Below are 19,648 nucleotides of genomic sequence, written 5' to 3'. Positions count from 1 at the left end.
AATTGTCGGGTAAAATAACAGTGCCGTATTGCCAAATATGGCCTAGTCATGGGGGAGGGCTAAATCTTCCAGGGGTCAAGTGGTTAATAGAAGGATTGTTCCAGGTCTGTGACTCAGAAGTATGGAATCCAGACACGTCCAGGCAACTAGCATTTTCAAGAGGGTCAGCAGTGGCAGCTTCTATATTTTTCACATTACTGAGTCACTTTAGGTTTGCTAAATTTAGATAATTTAAAGTTACATTCTGACATTTTGTGAACACCCGTACTACAGAAATTGAAATAAACGGATACTGGAATACTATACGGAGTGTGCAGTAAAATCATGTATTCCTCCTGCTCCACCATACCTCCTTGTCATCGACTCCCACAAAATTCCAAATGGAATCCTTGCATCCTTATCACTGGAACAAACAACTATACATATGACTGTTATCTTCCAATGATATATATATAGAACCGGGTGTTCAAACAAGGAAGCCTTCAATGACAACACACACAAGGAAATCATGTGATCCATTTCCCAATGTTAAAGTCATGTGACAGTCCCCAAGTTTCTATATACTAACCAGTAATGTCACAGAGATGAGCCAACAGTCCAATATAGATCAGCGGAAGTTGGAGAATATCGCACAGAATTTTCTGTAACAAGTGCAGAGACATTTCTAGACTCTGTAATCAGACCTCTTTCTCCAAGACAACTGGCAGCAGGAGAGAACAGTTGTTGTTTGTTAAGCACGCGGTCAATTTATATAGCAATTATATAATCAACAAGAGATAACCATCATCGGTAGAGAAGTAACCCAGGTGCTGTGCACATGGGGGCAGGGACAGAAAAAAGAAACACCCGCAATCACAAGACACAGCGAGACCATTCCTCCAGTGAGCCACAGAAATTAGAGTAACTTCACTTTTGTATAACCACTTAAGCCCCGGACCAATATGCAGCTAAATGCCCAGAGGTGTTTTTACAGTTTGGCACTGCGCTGCTTTAATTGGTAATTGCGCGGTCATGCAATATTGTACCGAAACGAAATTTGCGTCCTTTTCTTCCCACAAATAGAGCTTTCTTTTGGTGATATTTAATCACCTCTGCGGTTTTTATTTTTTGTGCTATAAACAAAAATAGAGCAACAATTTTGAAAAAAATGCAATATTTTTTACTTTTTTCTATAATAAATATCCCCCAAAAATATATAAAAAAACTTTTTTCCCTCAGTTTAGGCCGATACGTATTCTTCTACCTATTTTTGGTAAAAAAAAAAAATTGCAATGAGCGTTTATCGGTTGGTTTGCGTAAAATTTATAGCATTTACAAAATAGGGGATAGTTTTATTGCATTTTTATTAATTATTTTTTTTTTTTTTTACTACTAATAGCGTCGATCAGCGATTTTTTTCGTGACTGCGACATTATGGCGGACACTTCAGACAATTTTGACACATTTTTGGGACCATTGTCATTTTTTCACATTTAAATTGTAGTCCAAGGGAGGGGGCGAGCACGACACTCCACACCAGTGAGAAAGCCTCGCATTACTGTGGGTAGTTACAGAGAAGTGATGATTTCTCAGAAGAAATAAGGACATTTAAAAGCAAAATGGAAGGATGAGGTAAGTGAAGGAGGACTGTACCTTTACAACCCCTTTAAGGGGGACCTAAGGTGGGAGATGAGTGATAAAGTACTTCCACTAAAAAAATGTGGGTTACAGAAGTTACATTCGCAAACGGAGTCAGTTGCTCGTTATTCAAAATGCTCGTTAACCGCGTTACTCGTAAACCAAGGTTTCACTGTATTTGCAACATGGTTTGTTAAAATCATGTTGTGGTTTGAATACTTCCCATGGGATCAGCATGACAGCCAGGCGGGTAATATTTTTAAAAGGCAACGTGTCTATTCCAATTCATGAAGGAAAGGATGTCATATAAAACATGATAATTATGGTAATATTTTGTGAACCACTTTAAAAGTTTGTATAATCTATGCATACCCAAAACGTCATTAAACTAATACACGCTTCATTATTATTATTTTTTTTCTAGCAATGCTTATATGTGGAATGTGGCACACAGCCTGCTCTGCTTCCATTCTGGGGCATAAAGAAGTCAGTGAAAGTGTCAACCATTAGATCCCAGAAGTAGAAGGAATAGCAGCAGTTTTGTTTGAGGAGGAGGAGGAGGAGGAGGGGAAGGAAGTGTTTATTTAAATGTTCAGTAAAGAGTCTGCACAGAGCAGAAACAGGAAGCCCGAGCATCCAGACATTTCACTCTTAAAGCAAACGTCACAGGATGCAGGTTTGACATCTATCAACCAATACTTTTATGTTATATAGAAATGCAATACCTGACATGTGAAACAATTAGGGTCATACAGTATGCATGTGATCATGTGTGGCTCCAATAAAATCATTAGTACAGAAACCATCAACATCTACACTTGTGGAGAATAAAAGTGGAGGGCAAACCTCCTTGACTACTTTAATTCTCCATGTACTGAAAATATCTCCCAAACATGCGCTGTTTAGGAGATATTTGTGTTGTAGTGAGCCGATGTTGTCATTGGCGCAGTGAAGAAACGGCCCTCCGTGCTGTTTCTTGCCCAGCATGTGCCGTGACTGGCGGCTCCCATGTGCGACTTCACGCGGCTCCGGCCAGTCACAGAGCCGGAGTCCACGGCCCCAGAAGGAAGAGGGGTGAAGATGGATGCTTCCACCAGAAGGGACATCGCAGGCTTCGTTTGCAGGTAAGTGCCACACAATGGTCTAGGATGCGATGCATAGTAGTCTGTTTTGCTTTTATTTTGCAGGGGAATAAAGAGGAAGTAAAACACATCAGGGTGTACTTCCTCTTTATGCGACACTAAACCCAAAAGAGAAAAAAATTAAAACTCAAGACCCTTATTTGTTGTGACTTTTCTATCTTCTAATAGCAGCATATCATGAAATCTAAAAGATGTCTGCTTTGTAGATTCTTCTGTCACCCATCTGCTCATTAAAGAATATGTAAACCCAACACTTCATATTCCTGATATGTGGCTGCTGTACTATGTACTTGTTTGAAAAAGTCTCCTGTTCCGTTTGTATTGCCTTCGTTGTGTGAAATCCCTGGTGTTCCTGCCAGTCCCTCTTGCTTTCCTACTTTAAAAAACTGACCACACTAGGCATGATTGGTCAGTAAGGATGAGCTCCTGCGTGTTTGCATAGAACACATGCAGAGCCTGCCAGGAAGTGTGCACGGCGATGTGCTAATCACAGCCAGGGAGACATTGTCCCGATGCTCGGCTGCAGGGATCGTGAAATGTCTCCCTGTCTGTGATTAGCGCAGCGCCGTGCACACTTCCTGGCGGGCTCTGCACGTGTTCTATGCGAACACACCAGAGCTCATCCTTAGTGGTCAGTTCTCTAGCTGTGCCTACCCTCCAAGATTTGTCATGAACCCCCCCCCCCCCAAATAACCATTTACTGGAAAGATCATTAGTGTGTTTTTGTTTCTCCTACCACAGCTCTCGGTTTTATAAGCAGCCGAGAACAGAGATTATGTGATCATTTATAAAAAAGAAATAATAAAAAAAAGAAGGGAATTTATAATGTTTTTTTATATCTATACACAAACGTTCTGACTTGCATTTCTATTTTAAATTAAAGGGGTCGGTTGACAAGGTGAGGGTTCACATGTACTTTAAACTATGATGGCGTATGAGAAAACTACTACAGTCCTGTTTGTGTGCTTGTATTGTAAATTGCCCAAACATCTCATATTTGCCTTAAAGCGCATCTGAACCCATAACATATATAATGCAGACACCAGTTCATGTGGTGGCTGCATTGTTCCCCCCCCCCCCCCCCCCTCTCTAGTAATCCAGTAAATAAAACACACTTCTCATCCTAGGGTGGCTACACTCACTCCTCAATCCGGTTCTACAGAGCGAAAAATGGTTGTCACCCCCATAGGCCTTGTTTACATCATGTCCGCTAAACTGAATGTTCCTGCATATGAATGGTGTGAACAGGGCACACAGAAAACAAATTGTTTTGTATGTGCCCTGCTCACACCATACACGTGCAGTGGTGTCCTGATAAAAGGAAGCTTAACAGACAAGCCCTCAAACAAGTCTACATCTCTATTACATGGTGGTAAAGAGATTAGCAGATTACAGAAAGAAGATAACATTGTTTTGTGCTTTTGGTTCACCTCACAGTATGTGACAAGGACATTTCTGTCAAGATCAATAGGTATCCTTTATTAAAAAAAAAAAAATGCATCCATTACATACTATTTACACAGGCTCTTGTTGGCAAAAGGATCCCATGTAAATAGTTGCCTATACAATGTATGCATGCAATAGTTATAAGAGTCCAGTGTACATAGACCACTGTTCCGGACCAGCATGTAAATATCACAAGTGTGTAGCAAACACATTGCTCCAAGTATTGGGGAGTCATTTATTCAGCAGTACATTTTCAGAATGTCAGAATTTTTCAGTCATTCAGAAACATCCAAAGTCATTCTGTGCAAGCACCACTGCCGCATAAATATCTCTCTCAGGAGGGAGATGGAGGCATCAGTGTGTAAACAGCAGCTAATATTTGCATGTTGGTGTTGAGCGGTGGCTGTGGCATCCAATGGGGTTCAGGTATGCTGTACGCATGCAAACTTCAGCACAAATATTTCCATGCATACAACATTAAAGTGGTTGAAAATGCTCAAGGTTTTTTACTTTCATGCATTCTTCATGCAGCAGCCCCCCTAATATTTCTCCCATCCAGTGATGTGCACGAGAGCCTCAGCTCTCCATGGCCTCTGCCTCCTCATTAGCTGAGACAGCAGTGGGAGCCATTGGCTCCTGCTACAGTCAATCACAGCTAGTGGAGGAGAGAGAGGTGGGGGGGGGGTTGAGCCACCCTCTGCTTCTGAATGGACAGACAGTGCAGCGGCTTGGGAGCGAGCCTGCTCAGGTGCCCCAATAGCAAGCTACTTGCTATGGGAGGAAACGTGGCAGGAGAGAGGGGACAGGAGCGACAACGTGGGACCTAAAAAAAAAGAGGGGGGGGGGGTTGAGCCACCCTCTGCTTCTGAATGGACAGACAGTGCAGCGGCTTGGGAGCGAGCCTGCTCAGGTGCCCCAATAGCAAGCTACTTGCTATGGGAGGAAACGTGGCAGGAGAGAGGGGACAGAAGCGACAACGTGGGACCTAAAAAGAGGAAGCGCTGGGCTGCTCTTTGCCAAACCATTGCACAGACCAGGCAAGTATGATAGCTTTGTTGTAATTGTGTGTGTGTGTGTATATATAAAAAATAAAATCTCCCTTTAATATCACTTTATATTTGATCCACACGCCCGACAGCGAATGCAGATTTTTCTAGTTTTGGACCAGTGTGCATGTGCGTATCTATATGCAGCAAAGTGCACGCCTGTGTGTATGAGCCCCAAGGAATGGTGCACTTTTGTCCTTGGGTTTAGATATATGATATAGAAATAAAACATTTTTAATCTGCAGCAGAGCCCGTCTCAAAGTATCACCTCCCACTCTGATCTCTGCTGTGCAGGAAACTGTGGGCAGCTGAAGATTGATTTCAAGCAGTAATTCAAATTATGGATATATTTAAAGGCTTAATGTTTTTTTTAATATACATTTGCATAATGTTGCTTTCAGCAAGATGCCCGGTGTTGTTGAGGCGGATTCTCCACATGCATTCTGAGCATTTTCCCAAGGTACAGCCAACTAAACGATGCCACCTACATATGTTCTGGGCTTTTCTCATGGAGCTGCGTGAAGCAGTCAGCTGTCTGTATAGAACAGAGATTCAGAATGGGTTTCTTCAAAATCATAACAAGTCCTTGATCTTAGGGCAAACCTTTACATAATACAAGTGTTTCAGACCTAGTTTTCTAAATAAAAAGGCTTTCATTAGATGAACTATATACAGAAAACATGGAATTAGGCGATTGCAATCTGAAGCTTTCCCATATAAATAGAACATTCTATCAAATATTTAAGAGGCTTATCTAGCCCCGGGCAACTATAACAACACTCATTCCATTCCTATCAGATTTAAAAGGTTGACAAATGGTATCATAAATGTGTATGCAGATTTCTAGTGAGAATGTAATGTAACTGGATCACAGCAAGCATGCAGGAACCATAAAAAAGGGGAATTGGTGCTGGTCAGACGGATCCAGGTTGTGTTGACAAAGATAACTGAAACTGGTCAGAACCGGATTTTCACTTGGGAGCAAAACCCTCTCCACAGAATTCTACGCGGCCTGAAAAGTCAATGATTTCATAAGAGATATGCCTGGGAAAGAATATACACACACTTTTCCATTAAGAACTGAAAATCTATAAATGAATAACAGATTTATTAAGTTTATTTATTTGACACCATTGCTTGAGACTTCCCTCTTTGTTTTCATATAAAACCTACAGAATAGTTTATGCTCATAGCAACCAGACCTGAGCAAATGTTTCTGCATCAATGTGCTGAAAAATTAAAGTGAACAGCGACAGTCACATTATTTTCCTTTCCCAATAGTGTTCATTATATCCAAGGAGAACTGGACTAGAACATGGATCAATAAGCAGCAGTAGAAGCCGTAGGCTCGGTTCTCACACTAGTGCGGGTTGTGCATCCCACGTTTGCTCGGGCACAGCAGCCCATTCATTTGGCTGTCGTGTACACGCACAAAAACATGGCACAATGGTGTTTTCGATCATGTGGTTTCCCTGCGGTTCCCAGACCCGCGATTATGCTGCCGACTGAGATGCGCGGGGGCGCTGTCATTCAGAATAAATGACAGCCCTGCGCATCTCGCAAGAGCAGTGCGATTGGTGTTGCATGCAGAATTCCAGAGATTTCATAATGCAGAAGAAACATTACTGAGGGCCCCCCCCCCAAAGGACTTAAAGTGGTTGTAAACCCTAAGGCAGAACTTTCACCTACAGGTAAGCCTAGATTAAGGCTTACCTGTAGGTGCTTGCAATATCTCCTTAACCTACACGGTTTAGGAGATATTTGCAAAATAGACTGTACCCAAGTCTACGACACATGCGCGCCGTAGACAATGACGCAGGCGCACTGAGCGTGCCGTTTTATGAATGGGGTCATGCTGTAAGTGACGGCTCCCGGAGTGACGTCACGCAACTCCAGACAGTCACAGAGCCCGAGTTCGGACCCCGGAAGAAGAGGGGTGAACAATGGCCGCTCACTACTAGCGAGGAAGACTGGGACATCGAGGGCTTCTCCTTCAGGTAAGTGACACATAATGGGCTACTATGCGATGCATAGTAGTAGCCCATTCCGCTTTACCTTTGCTTCCTCTTTAAAGTGGTTCTAAAAAGGTAGAATGTTTTTTACCTTAATGCATTCAGGAAAAACCACAGCTTCACCTAATAGTTTACCTGAGCACAATCTTGAACTAGTGATGCACATGAGAGCAGTGGCTCTCTCTGGTTTCTCTCTGCGTTGGCTCCCACTGCTGTCACTCACAGCCAGTGAGCCAATGAGAAGAGCGAGGGGCAGGGCCAAGCCGGGATTCTGTGTGTGAATGGGCAATGTCCATTCTCAGGAGCAAGCCTGCTGGAGAGCCAGGACCACCGACAGGGGACCCAAAAAAAAGAAAAGAAAAGAAAAGGGAGGCTCAGGGCTGCACTGTGCAAAATTATTGTACAGAGCAGGTTCAATAATAATAATAATAATAATAATTAAAAAAAACACGTTTAGAATCACTTTAAATAATAAATGCAACCAATTTGATGACAGGTTACCTTTAATTACCCTAGAGCAGTGGTCATCAACCCTGTCCTCAGGGCCCACTAACAGCCCAGGTTTTATGTATTTCCTTGGGGAGATGCAGACTAGAATACTGCAATCACTGAGCAGCAAATGATATCACCTGTCATGTATTTCAGTTATCTTGCAAACCTGGCCTGTTAGTGGGGCCTGAGGACGGGGTTGATGACCACTGCCCTAGAGGGTTAAAACAAATCATAAATAAAGCATGAACAGAAATAGGAGGGCATTGCATTGATTGATGATAATGCCATGGGTCTAAAATAAACTGTAAATAAAAGGCAAACAGTAAAAGGTCACTGACCCCCCCCCCCCCCCCCCCCCCCCCAACCAAGATTTATGGAAGGGAGTGTGTTCCAGGACAGACAGGGTTAGGTCAGGTCAGTTCTAAATGGGCTTTTTAATAGGAACTAGCTTGGCAAACGCGATAATGACCAGAACATGTATCAGGACATCGGCAGAACAGGCCTTAATCACTGTCAGATCCTAGAAGTGGGTACATTTGACACTGGGTGGTGTTTTCCAGCCAAGACATGTCCTCACAACCCAAGCTACATCAAAACACAGCCCCTACCCCACCAAGGAATAAATATAACATTATGCAAGATCATATTCCATCAAACCTTGAGACATATTGTCATTTTCCTTACAAGGAATGGTACAGAATGCATCTGTTAATCTATCAGTTATTACACAAGTCATCAGTCATTATGAACCAAGTATACAGAAGTGGTTTTCCACTTTACCATTACAATGGCTGTACCTGCTTTCTACCAGCACTACGGCCTAATGGCTCAGTAAGTAGAATGGTGAGAGCCCAATATCCGATTTCCTTTCCTTAAGAGCAGAAGTTGTTTTCAAAAGGAAAAGCAAAAAAACAGCTTTAAGGACCATAATGACTTGTTAATGAATGCAATGGATCTAAATTTGGCTACAGCAGTCATTGAGTATTTACTTTCATCTTGTAATTTGCACTGGGATGAGTCCGGTTGCTATGGCAAAGCCACTCAGATGTGGCCCAATACAATCATACAAGGCAAGCTTGGAGCATACTTAAATGACCTCAAGTAGCTATTGCATAACAGCCAGTGTTAACATGTGGAACATGTTCAGCAACCTCCCCCAGCACCCCTGATCCTTCCGATCCCCGGGACAGCAGATGGGGGGGATCCTCTCCCCTTACCCGCTGTCATATTTTAAAAACTGTGCAAGGCTCCGCTCGTACAGCTGCACCATTCATATACAGGGACCTGTAAATGAGAACTACAAGTCCCATCTGTCATTGTAGAATGAATGGGCCCGCAAGCATGCTGATCAGCATGCTCGTAGTCCAGTCACACTCCCCCTACAGCTTACAAGCTGACAGCTGCTACAAAAGGTACGGACAGAAAGCTGGGTGCAGGAGACTGAAAGTGCAGGCTCCTGTTTAAAAATAAATAAATGCAGATCCTTTAACCTCAAAAAACACAAAAAATGTGCATTTATTATTTTTTTGTAAAAGGTGAAAGTAGCTTTTAAAGTTTTAGGAAAGACGGAACAATATACCTGATAATTGTTGCCTCGCCATCATTAGTTTATACAAGCCGAGCAAAACATGCACTGAAGAATCCACTGATCCCTGTCACTAGAATCCAGCGTATGTAGCTAAATGGCCGTGTGAAAGATCTAGAAGAGATTGGGGAAGTAAAATGTAACACGTATGTTGGTTGTGAAACCTTTCCTCCCACTTAAGCCGAACCTATTCAGCTAGATTGTAAATGATATCCGGAAAGATCTAACAGCCAAGGACTTTGTGGGATACATTTACAAGGACTTACACAAAAGACTGGTGAAAAATATGAAGATCTAGCATGTAGATGTTATGTTCAATATTATCATAATTATACACTTATATTCTATGAAATGTGCAAAAATATATATATATATATATATATATATATATATATATATATATATATATATATATATATATATATATATATATATATATATATATATATATATATATATATCTATCTATCTCCAGCAATTACTAGAATCACAGAGGAGGAATAATTTCCCCCATAGAACAGCAGTTTGTATCTAAAGCATCTTATGAAGGTGTGTGCTGTGAACAAGGCTCATCGCCGAAACGCATCTGCCACTGTCTTTGTACTCACTGGTATGGAAAAAAAAGATCTGAGGTTTATGGAGTTGCCAGCTGTCTCTCTCTGTTGACTATAATGTATTTTTGGGGGAAGGGAGGACACAGCTTCGGCACCTGGACTGCAACTTCCGGCTTTATACTAAGGCCACTGCTCTGAGCGACGTATTTATTTTGTTTGAACATCCTATGAAGGTGCTTGGCTTCAGACTCCCTTTAAAATAAAAAACAATTTCCATTCTATAATAATGCCTATAGGTTTCAACCCACCGGACCCCATGGTTTCCAAAGCATAGCATTCTATGCAGGTTAACAGGTCAATCTGACAGGACTACAAGCTCCAGCATGCCCTAAGCACCCTAAAGATCCAATGGGTGCAATTGGCCATTGATTGTGAAAGCACACAAAGGGACACAGCCATTTGAAAGTCTCAGAAGTGTCAAATGCTTAAAAGATTAGTTCACTTTTTTTTTTTTCTAAATTCCAGCTCCCCTATGTACCAATATACAGTACTTATATTGCAAAAATAAAACAGTTTTCCATTAATTCTACACCAGATTACCTAACTCTCTTCATAGCCGTTTAAACACACTGCTCTATTACTTCTGCCTTACTTCCTGGTCAGGCTTTAGGTCATGACATAGGAAGTAGTTGACCAGCTGAGGGTAGATGATGTAGGTGTGTGCGAATAAGGTTTTATATAAAAAATAAAAAAAAAGGGGCAGAGCAGGGTGAGAGTGTGGGTTATTTATTAACCACTTCAGGCCCGGGCCAATTCGAACACTTCATTTCTACATGTAAAGATCATATTTTTTGCTAGAAAATTACATAGAACCCCCAAACACATATATATATATATATATATTTTAGCAGAGACCCTAGAGAATACAATGGCGGTCATTGCAACTTTTTATCTCGCACAGTATTTGCGCTACAATTTTTCAAATGCGTTTCATGCTTTACAAAAAAAAACAACAGTAAAGTTAGCCCATTTTTTTTGTATAATGTGAAAGATGAAGTTACGCCGAGTAAATAGATACCAAACATGTCACGCTTCAAAATTGCACACGCTCGTGGAATGACGCCAAACTTCGGTACTTAAAAATCTCCATAGGCGACGCTTTCATTTTTTTTACTGGTTACATGTTTTGAGTCAGAGGAGGTCTAGGGCTAGAATTATTGCTCTCGCTCTAACGTTCACGGCGATACCCCACATGTGTGGCTTGAACATCGTTTTCATATGTGGGCAGGTGTTACGTATGCGTTCGCTTCTGCGTGCGAGCACACAGGGGCAATTTAAAAATGTATTTTTTTATTAGGACTTCGGTTGGGGGTCACAATGCCCTCATTGCTAAGCCTAGGAGATTTCTATTGTTTTGGTGTTCAGCCGGTGGTAGGGGGGGGGGGGGGTTCTTCTCCATCCTCCAGGGTCTCTGGGAACCTCCATGCTATATGCAGGATGTAGTCATCTGTCCTCCCTGTCACCAGTGTTACATCACCCCTCCCCCCCATGGGAGCAGAGCCCGAAGGCGGATGCAAACAATGTGACGCAACGTAGAGGAGAAAGCGCATCAGTATTAAAGAGAACCTGCGAGGACAAAAACACGGGCGATGCCACCGATGACTTATGTGCCGGTTTCAGGGCAGTCATCTCTCACCTCTGCCTCGCTATCTACACCGTATACAAGAGGAGTCCAGACTTCCCTGGCTGCATGCTTGTTCTACATCAATGACACAATAATGAATACAGAATGACAACCACGGAGCTAAATTTGTATTTTCATGGGATTTCCTTAAAGCTCCATTGCAAAATGAGCCTAAATGCCTGCTGGGTCCTTCCCTTCCACCATGACATTACCACCAACCGAGGACCCTTTTAAAGTTGGACAGGGCATGCTGGGACTTGTAGTCATCTGGCAGTCACTTCTCACAAACCCAACAGGGCATGCCGGGTTTTGTAGTCCCCTGCTGGCTATATCCTATAGACCCTGAGTGGGCCATCTAGGCCTCTAATAGGCCCAACAGGGCATTCTGGGACTTGTAGTTTACCACTGGTCTCATTTAATTGGCCCCACAGGGCATTCTGGGACTTGTAGTCCCTCCGGTCTCCTCTAATAGATTTGATGGGACCAGAGTGGATTTGATTTAAAGTGCAAGCAAACCCTCCTATCGTTTACAGCCAAGGAAGCCGCCATCTTTGCCTCCATTTAATGTACAACTGCCATGATGCTGCACATATGATCAGGTATGACACCAGCCATTGGATGGTTTGACAGTTTGGTTGAGAGCACAACCAATGGGAGCCTTACATTTCCGGCATGTGCCATAAATTAAACTGTTTTTATGGACGAGTTTTCTCCTGCTTTAAATCATAATTTTTAAAGAGCAACTATCATCTCTGTCCTGCAGAGGCTCCTCCCCTGACCCGCTGTTGGCTCACCGACAGTTCCATTCACTTTAATGGGACGGCTGGTGGTGCGGCAGTGACACAAGGGGAGGGACGTGGCGGCAGCAGGTGATTGGACGCCCGCTAACAGGCGCTGCCATGATGGATCTGAAATGACAGGTGCTCTTTAAGACTTATTCTTGCTGGTAGTTAGAATCTTTAATATTTGCAAACAAAATGAAAGTTTCCCATTTAGAATAATAAGCGGTCAGGTTAGTAAAACAGCGATATCAGAACTGATTCAATCATACAGTTTGTAGTGTACATAGATTTGCAAAACAATGGGATAAAGGAATATTCCCGATCGTCGGTTTATCTCATGATTACTGTGAATGCATCGATGCAGTGCCTGTTATCCCAGCTTGGATTCATTGACCAAAAATGTAAATATAGTAGAACATACAGCCTCATGCTACAGAACTAAGCTCCATTTCATGCTGAATAAACTAAAATGATTAATGTATCTTAAATAGAAAACTATCTGTAGATATACGTTTTACTCCAATTTATTTTTATTAAAATTAATTTGATAAAAATCCACCCCCCCCCCCCCCCCACAAAAAAAAACAGGATTTTAAAATAAATAAAAAAAAAAATCACTGGCCCAGATTCAAAGAGATTTGCTCTTTTTTTGCGGAGGCACAGGGCAAAGATTTTGCCCTGCGCCCCCCGCAAATTTGCGCCGCTGCCCTCGATTCACGGAGCAGTAGCTCCATAAATTGCAAGGGCGCGCTGGCAAAATTGCCCGGCGTAAGCGCGCGCAATGTAAATGATCCCACCGGGGGCGGGAATCATTTAAATTAGGCGCGTTCCCACGCCGATCGTAAAGCGCATGCTCCGTCGGGAAACTTTCCCGACATACATTGCAGCAAATGACGTCATTTGCTTCAAAGTGAACGTGAATGGCGTCCAGCGCCATTCACGATTCACTTACGCAAACGACGTAAAAATCGAACGTCGCGACGCGGGAACGACGGGTATCCTTAGCATTGGCTGCGCCTGCTATTAGCAGGAGCAGCCTTACGCTAAGCACGCCGTACGGAAACGACGTAACTTGCGTACGCAGGGCCCGCGCAACAATTGTGAATCGGTGTTAGTATGCAATTTGCATACTATACGCTGATCACAATGGGAGCGCCCCCTAGCGGTCAACGCAAGAATGCAGCCTAAAATCAGCGTGGCATAAGAGCCTTATGTCACGCAGATTTTAGGCTGCAGTCGGCGTTACGATGTTCCTGAATCAGGAGCATTCGTAACGCCGGAGCAAGTAAGCAATTGCGCTGCGTAAACCTATGGTTACACAGGCGCAATTGCTTCTTGAATCTGGGCCATTGATTTTTATCCACCTGGGATGGGGCATTCTAAGACTTGTAGTCCTCCACTGGTCTTATCAAACTGATCTGACAGGGCATCCTGGGACTTGTAGTCCCAGCCGATCACCTCTAACTGAGCTAATGTGGCATTCTGCCATTTGTTGTTCTTCAATAGACCTAAACAGGGTATCCTGGGAGTTGTAGTCTCCCTTGACCTCCTCTAATTATCCTGACAGGGCATGCTGGGAGTTGTAATCTCTCCATTGTTCTCTTACCAGACCTGACAGAGCTTCCTGGGACTTGTAGCCCTGCTGGTCACCTCTAACAGAGCAGATGGGGATATTCTGCGACATACAGACCCTCCCCCCCCCTTGTTCTCTTTCGATAGACCTAAACAGGGTATCCTGGGAGTTGTAGTCTCATTTGACCTCCTCTAATTATCCTGACAGGGCATGCTGGGAGTTGTGATCTCTCCATTGTTCTCTTACCAGACCTGACAGAGCATCCTGGGACTTGTAGCGACTTACAGACCCCCCCCCCTAACCGACTTAACAGGCCATTATGTGACTTGTAGTCCCCTTGTTCTCTTCTGATAGACCTAACAGGGTATACTGGGAGGTGTAGTCTCATTTTACCTCCTCTAATTATCCTGACAGGGCATGCTGGGAGTTGTAATCTCTCCATTGTTCTCTTACCAGACCATCCTGGGACTTGAAGTCCTGCTGATCATCTCTAACAGAGCAGATGGGGATATTCTGCGACTTACAGACCCCCCGCTGGTCTCCTAACTGACCTGACAGGGCATTCTGTGACATGTAGTCCCCTTGTTCTCTTCCGATAGACCCAAAAAAGTACACTGGGAATTATAGACCTACTCTAATTGACCTGCCTGGGCATGCTGGGAGTTGTAGTCCCCTTTATTCACCTTGCCACAGACTTGACAAGGCATCTTGGGACTTGTAATGCCCCTTTAAACCTCTAATAGACATGACAGGGCATGCTGAGAGTTGTAGTTCACCGCTGGTTTCCTCTAATAGACATGACAGGGCATTCTGGGTTTGGTAGCCCCCCTGTTCACCCTTAATAGGCATGATAGGGCATGCTGAGAGTTGTAGTCCCCCACAATTTTTTTCTAATAGACATGACAGGGCATTCTGGGTCTGGTAGTGCCCCTGTTCACCCTTAATAGGCATGACAGGGCATGCTAAGAGTTGTAGTCCCCCACAAGTTTTTTCTAATAGACATGACAGGGCATTCTGGTCCCCTCTAACAGACAACACAGGTCATTCTGGGACATGTAGCCCCCCCTCATATAGACATGACAGGGCATGCTGAGAGTTGTAGTCCCCCACGGGTCACCTCTAACAGACGACACAGGGAATTCTGGGACTTGTAGTCCCTCTGTTCACCTCTAATAGACATGATAATGCACCCCTCTAGTCCGTTAACTGGTTTCCTCGAATAAACCCGACAGGCAATACTGGGAATCCCCCGACAAGTGCTCCGGTCACCATCCATTACTATCACCTTCCCTGCCACACCCCGGTGTCCCCCCAGGCCTGTCCCCCCCAGGTTCGGTGTATGAAGGCCTCATTAATTTCTTTACCTGAGGTCCTCCCTCGGCCCGGCTCTCCGGCTCCTTCCTCTCTTTTGTCTCTCAGCGGAATGAAAATGGCGGCTCTGGCTTCTCCTGGCCTCGCTGTGGCCTCGCCTTCCCATTGGCCCGGCGTGTGCTGCATCGTCAGATTGGCTAAGCCGTCGGCCGTGTTGCTAAGGGACTGTTGGTTGCTGGGGTAGAATGTGCCAGAGGGAGAGGAGGAGGGGGGAGAGTGAGGGGGTGGGGGATTGTTGTTATCAGTACAGAGAGCTCAGTACATAGGCAGGGAAGAGGACCTGTCACCTCATATAATGGAGGGGGTCCCTGTCACCTCATTTAATGGAGGGTGGTCCCTGTCACCTCATATAATGGAGGATGGTCCCTGTCACCTCATATAATGGCGGGGGCACCTGTCACCTCAGAAAATGGAGGTGGTCCCTGTCACCTCATATAATGGAGGGGGTCCTTGTCACCTCATATAATGGAGGGTGGTCCCTGTCACCACATATAATCGAGGTGGTCCCTGTCACCTCATATAATGAAGTTGGTCCCTGTCACCTCATATAATGGAGGGGGGTCCTTGTCACCTCATATAATGGAGAGGGGTCCCTGTCACCTCATATAATGGAGGGGGTCCTTGTCACCTCATATAATGGAGGGGGGTCCCTGTCACCTCATATAATGGAGAGGGGTCCCTGTCACCTCATATAATGGAGGGGGTCCCTGTCTCCTCATATAATAGAAGGGGTCACTGTCACCTCATATAATGGAGGGGGTCCTTGTCACCTCATATAATGGAGAGGGGTCCCTGTCACCTCATATAATGGAGGGGGTCCCTGTCACCACATATAATGGAGGGGGGTCGCTGTCACCTCATATAATGGAGGGGGTCCTTGTCACCTCATATAATGGAGAGGGGTCCCTGTCACCACATATAATGGAGGGGGGTCACTGTCACCTCATATAATGGAGGGGGTCCCTGTCTCCTCATATAATAGAAGGGGTCACTGTCACCTCATATAATGGAGGGGTCCCTGTCACCTCATATAATAGAGTGTGTCCCTGTCACTTCATATAATGGAGGGGGGTCCCTGTCACCTCATATAATGGAGGGGGCACCTGTCACCTCATATAATGGAGGGGGCCCCTGTCACCTCATATAATGGAGGGGGCCCCTGTCACCTCATATAATGGAGAGGGTCCCTGTCTACTCACACAGTGAGGAGGGGGTTAGCTTTGGTGGGATTAGCAGGGTTTGGATAAGGATGATGTTGTGTACACTGAGGTATTTGAAGAGCCATTAGAGATTTATGGTCCTTTTCCACACTTCACACCTCCCTGTGTGTGTGTTGGACACTGGTGGAGAAAAGCAAACCTAGACCTGAGTGCAGAATAAAGTCTAGTACAGGGGCTCCTGTAGATAAAAAACAAACTGCAGCGTAGGATAATGCCCTTGCTGTAGATGTAGACCATTTACATACCTCACCAGGCCATGACCCAATGCTTGACCTGGTCTACCTCCTCCTAGACTTCAAGCATAGTGCCCCTTGTCCTCCCATATCGCCACCCAACTCCCATAGTGCCCCCCAACCCTCCCATACTGACCCACAGTGACCCTCTGCCTCCCATATTGCCTCCCAGCTCCCTTAGTGCGACCTCAACCCTCCCATAGTGAACTGCAGTGCCATTTGGCCTTCTACATACCCACCCAGCTCCCTTAGTGCCACCTCAACCCTCCCATAGTGACCTGCAGTGCCCTTCCGTAACCTACATCACCAACCAGCTCCCATAATGCCACCTCAACCCTCCCATAGTGACCTGCAGTGCCCTTAAGCCTTTTACATCACCACCCAGCTCCCATAGTGCCACCTCAACCCTCCCATAGTGACCTGCAGTGCCCCTCGGCCTCCAACATCACCACCCAGCTCTCATAGTGCCACCTCAACCCTCCCATAGTGACCTGCAGTGCCCTTAGGCCTCCCACATCACCACCTAGCTCCCATAGTGCCACCTTAACCCTCCCATAATGACATGCAGTGCCCTTCAGCCTAGTACATCACCACCCAGCTCCCATCCTGCAATCTCAACCCTCCCATAGTGACCTGCAGTGCCCCTCGGCCTCCAACATCACCACCCAGCTCCCATAGTGCCACCTCAACCCTCCCATAGTGACCTGCAGTGCCCTTAGGCCTCCCACATCACCACTTAGCTTCCATAGTGCCACCTTAACCCTCCCATAATGACCTGCAGTGCCCCTCATCCTCCCACATGACCACCCAGCTTCCATAGTGCCACCTCAACCCTCCCATAATGACCTGCAGTGCCATTCGGCCTCTTACATCACCACCCAGCTCCCATAGTGCTTCCTCAACCCTCCTATAGTGATCTGCAGTGCCCCTCGGCCTACCACATCACCACCCAGCTCCCATAGTGCCACCTCAACCCTCCCATAGTAACCTGCAGTGCCCCTCAGCCTCCCACATCACCACCCAGCTTCCATAGTGCCACCTCAACTCTCCCATAGTGACCTGCAGTGCCCCTCAGCCTCCCACATCACCACCCAGCTTCCATAGTGCCACCTTAACCCCCCCCCCCCCCCATGGTGACCTGTAGTGCCATTCGGCCTCCCACATCACCACCCAGCTCCCATAGTGCCACCCTAATCCTCCCATAGTGACCTGCAGTGCCCCTCGGCCTCCCACCTCACCACCCAGCTCCCATAGTGCCACCTCAACCCTCCCATAGTAACTTGCAGTGCCCTTTGGCGTCCCACATCACCAGACAGCTCCCATAGTGATCCGCTGTGCCCCACGGCCTCCAGCATGGTCGCAGGAACTCTGCTAGCCCTCAGCTCCCACTGTGCCCCCCCACCTCATACAGTGCCACCAAGCCTCCAAAAGTGCCCCCAGACCCTTTTTAGTGCCCCTAGATAGCCACAGAGCCTCCAGCCCAGCAGAAAGCCCCCAACTTCACACAAAGTCCTACAGTGCCCCTTCAAATCAAGCAGCCTCCTGGAGAGACCCCCATCTCCCACATTTTCCCCAGTTCACTCCAGAAATCTCATCCCTTACAGGGCCACCAAGTCTGCTACAGAGTCCCCAACTACCTCCAGAACCCTCATCCTATTCCTCAGTGGACATTCAATGGATAGTGGATGGATTCCCATGAAAGAGACCATATTAGGACTTGGGACCCTGCACCTTGGCCAGCTACAGACCCCAATATAGTGGGACTGATGGTGGGTACATAAAAGTAACAGTCGTAGTAGCTGATCTGGCCATGCCCATAATCGTATTCACAATCCCAAAACTGCTACAGACTGCAAAAACCTCCTTCCGCTGGCCACAAATGCCAAGTTCCTAATAACAATAAAAATAATCAGCGACCTTATTTATTCTGTATCAAAGCAATTATGTTTTATAGCCGAGCAATTACTGCAAATCCTGGCTTGCCCGTTGTATGACACTATCCAAATATAATGCTGGTTGGGTTCCTGTTTATTAGTACCTGCCTCACCGACATCTCAACTACCGGAAGGGCCTATTTATAGAAAGGTAAAGTCCATGTTTGTTTTCATTTCAAAAATAGATTTTGTTGGCTTTCCGTAATTTAGGAAAGTACTCTATAAACATGTTCTCAACAAATTTTGGTTCTAGATGTTTATGGATTTGACACTCTGTCATGTACCTTACCAGAGGCTGAAGTGCTGAGAGGGCTTCCCTTGCGACTAAGTGCAGAACGGCCCCTGGAGGTGACACAGGGGGTGCTATGCCCAGAGATGCAGGGGTTGCCAGCTGCGACTTGCTGAGTAGATGTTGGAGATCAGCTGTATACCAGGATACGTAGTCAGGCAGGGGTACCACGGAAGTACCAGATGAGGTAGACTGGCAGGAAAACCCAGGGGCGGAGTCAGGAGCCAAGCCGGTAGTCATACACAGGAAGCAGAAAGTAGCTGGAGCAGGTCAGAAGGCAAGCCGAGGTCATACGCTGGAACAAGCAGACAGGAACAGGATAAAGGGTAAGCCGAGAGACAAGCCGGGGGTCATGCACGGAGAAGTCTGGTCAGGCAAGCCGGGTCATCAACAGGTACACAGGAAAACAGGAACAAGAGCTCAGGATCACACAAAGGCTGAAGATCATGCAGCAGTTGGTAACTGCTGCAACAAAGCTTTAAATAGGGCACTGACGCCAGGAGTCCCGCCCGCATTGCGTGCGCAGTAATGCCCGTATGCGCGCGCATGCGCGTTGTGCGCATTTGCGTGCGCATGCGCACTGCGCGCGTCTGCACACTGTGCTCGTTGGTCCGTGCAAGACAGGTCTGCCAGTTCTTCCACGGTTGGTTCCCTGACACACTTGCTCT

General features: G+C 45.6%; 1 protein-coding gene across 2 annotated transcripts in view; it reads right to left on the bottom strand.

The window, feature by feature from the left end:
• The window catches only part of IP6K2 (inositol hexakisphosphate kinase 2), a 54,681-nt gene extending 39,236 nt beyond the window's left edge, over positions 1–15,445 (bottom strand). The window contains exon 1 of one of the 2 annotated variants that reach the window (XM_040358939.1): positions 15,298–15,445. In XM_040358939.1, coding sequence (XP_040214873.1) covers positions 15,298–15,430 — 133 coding nt within the window. In that variant the 5' untranslated portion in view covers positions 15,431–15,445. The remainder of the gene's footprint in view (positions 1–15,297) is intronic. The other variant, XM_040358938.1, reaches the window with a different exon arrangement.
• Between the last annotated feature and the right edge of the window lie 4,203 nt (positions 15,446–19,648).

This window comes from Rana temporaria, chromosome 7, assembly GCF_905171775.1.
Source record: "Rana temporaria chromosome 7, aRanTem1.1, whole genome shotgun sequence".
Classification (NCBI taxonomy): domain Eukaryota; kingdom Metazoa; phylum Chordata; class Amphibia; order Anura; family Ranidae; genus Rana; species Rana temporaria.
The sequence above is the reverse complement of the archived record's forward strand: the minus strand, read 5'-3'. Positions and strand labels throughout refer to the sequence as shown.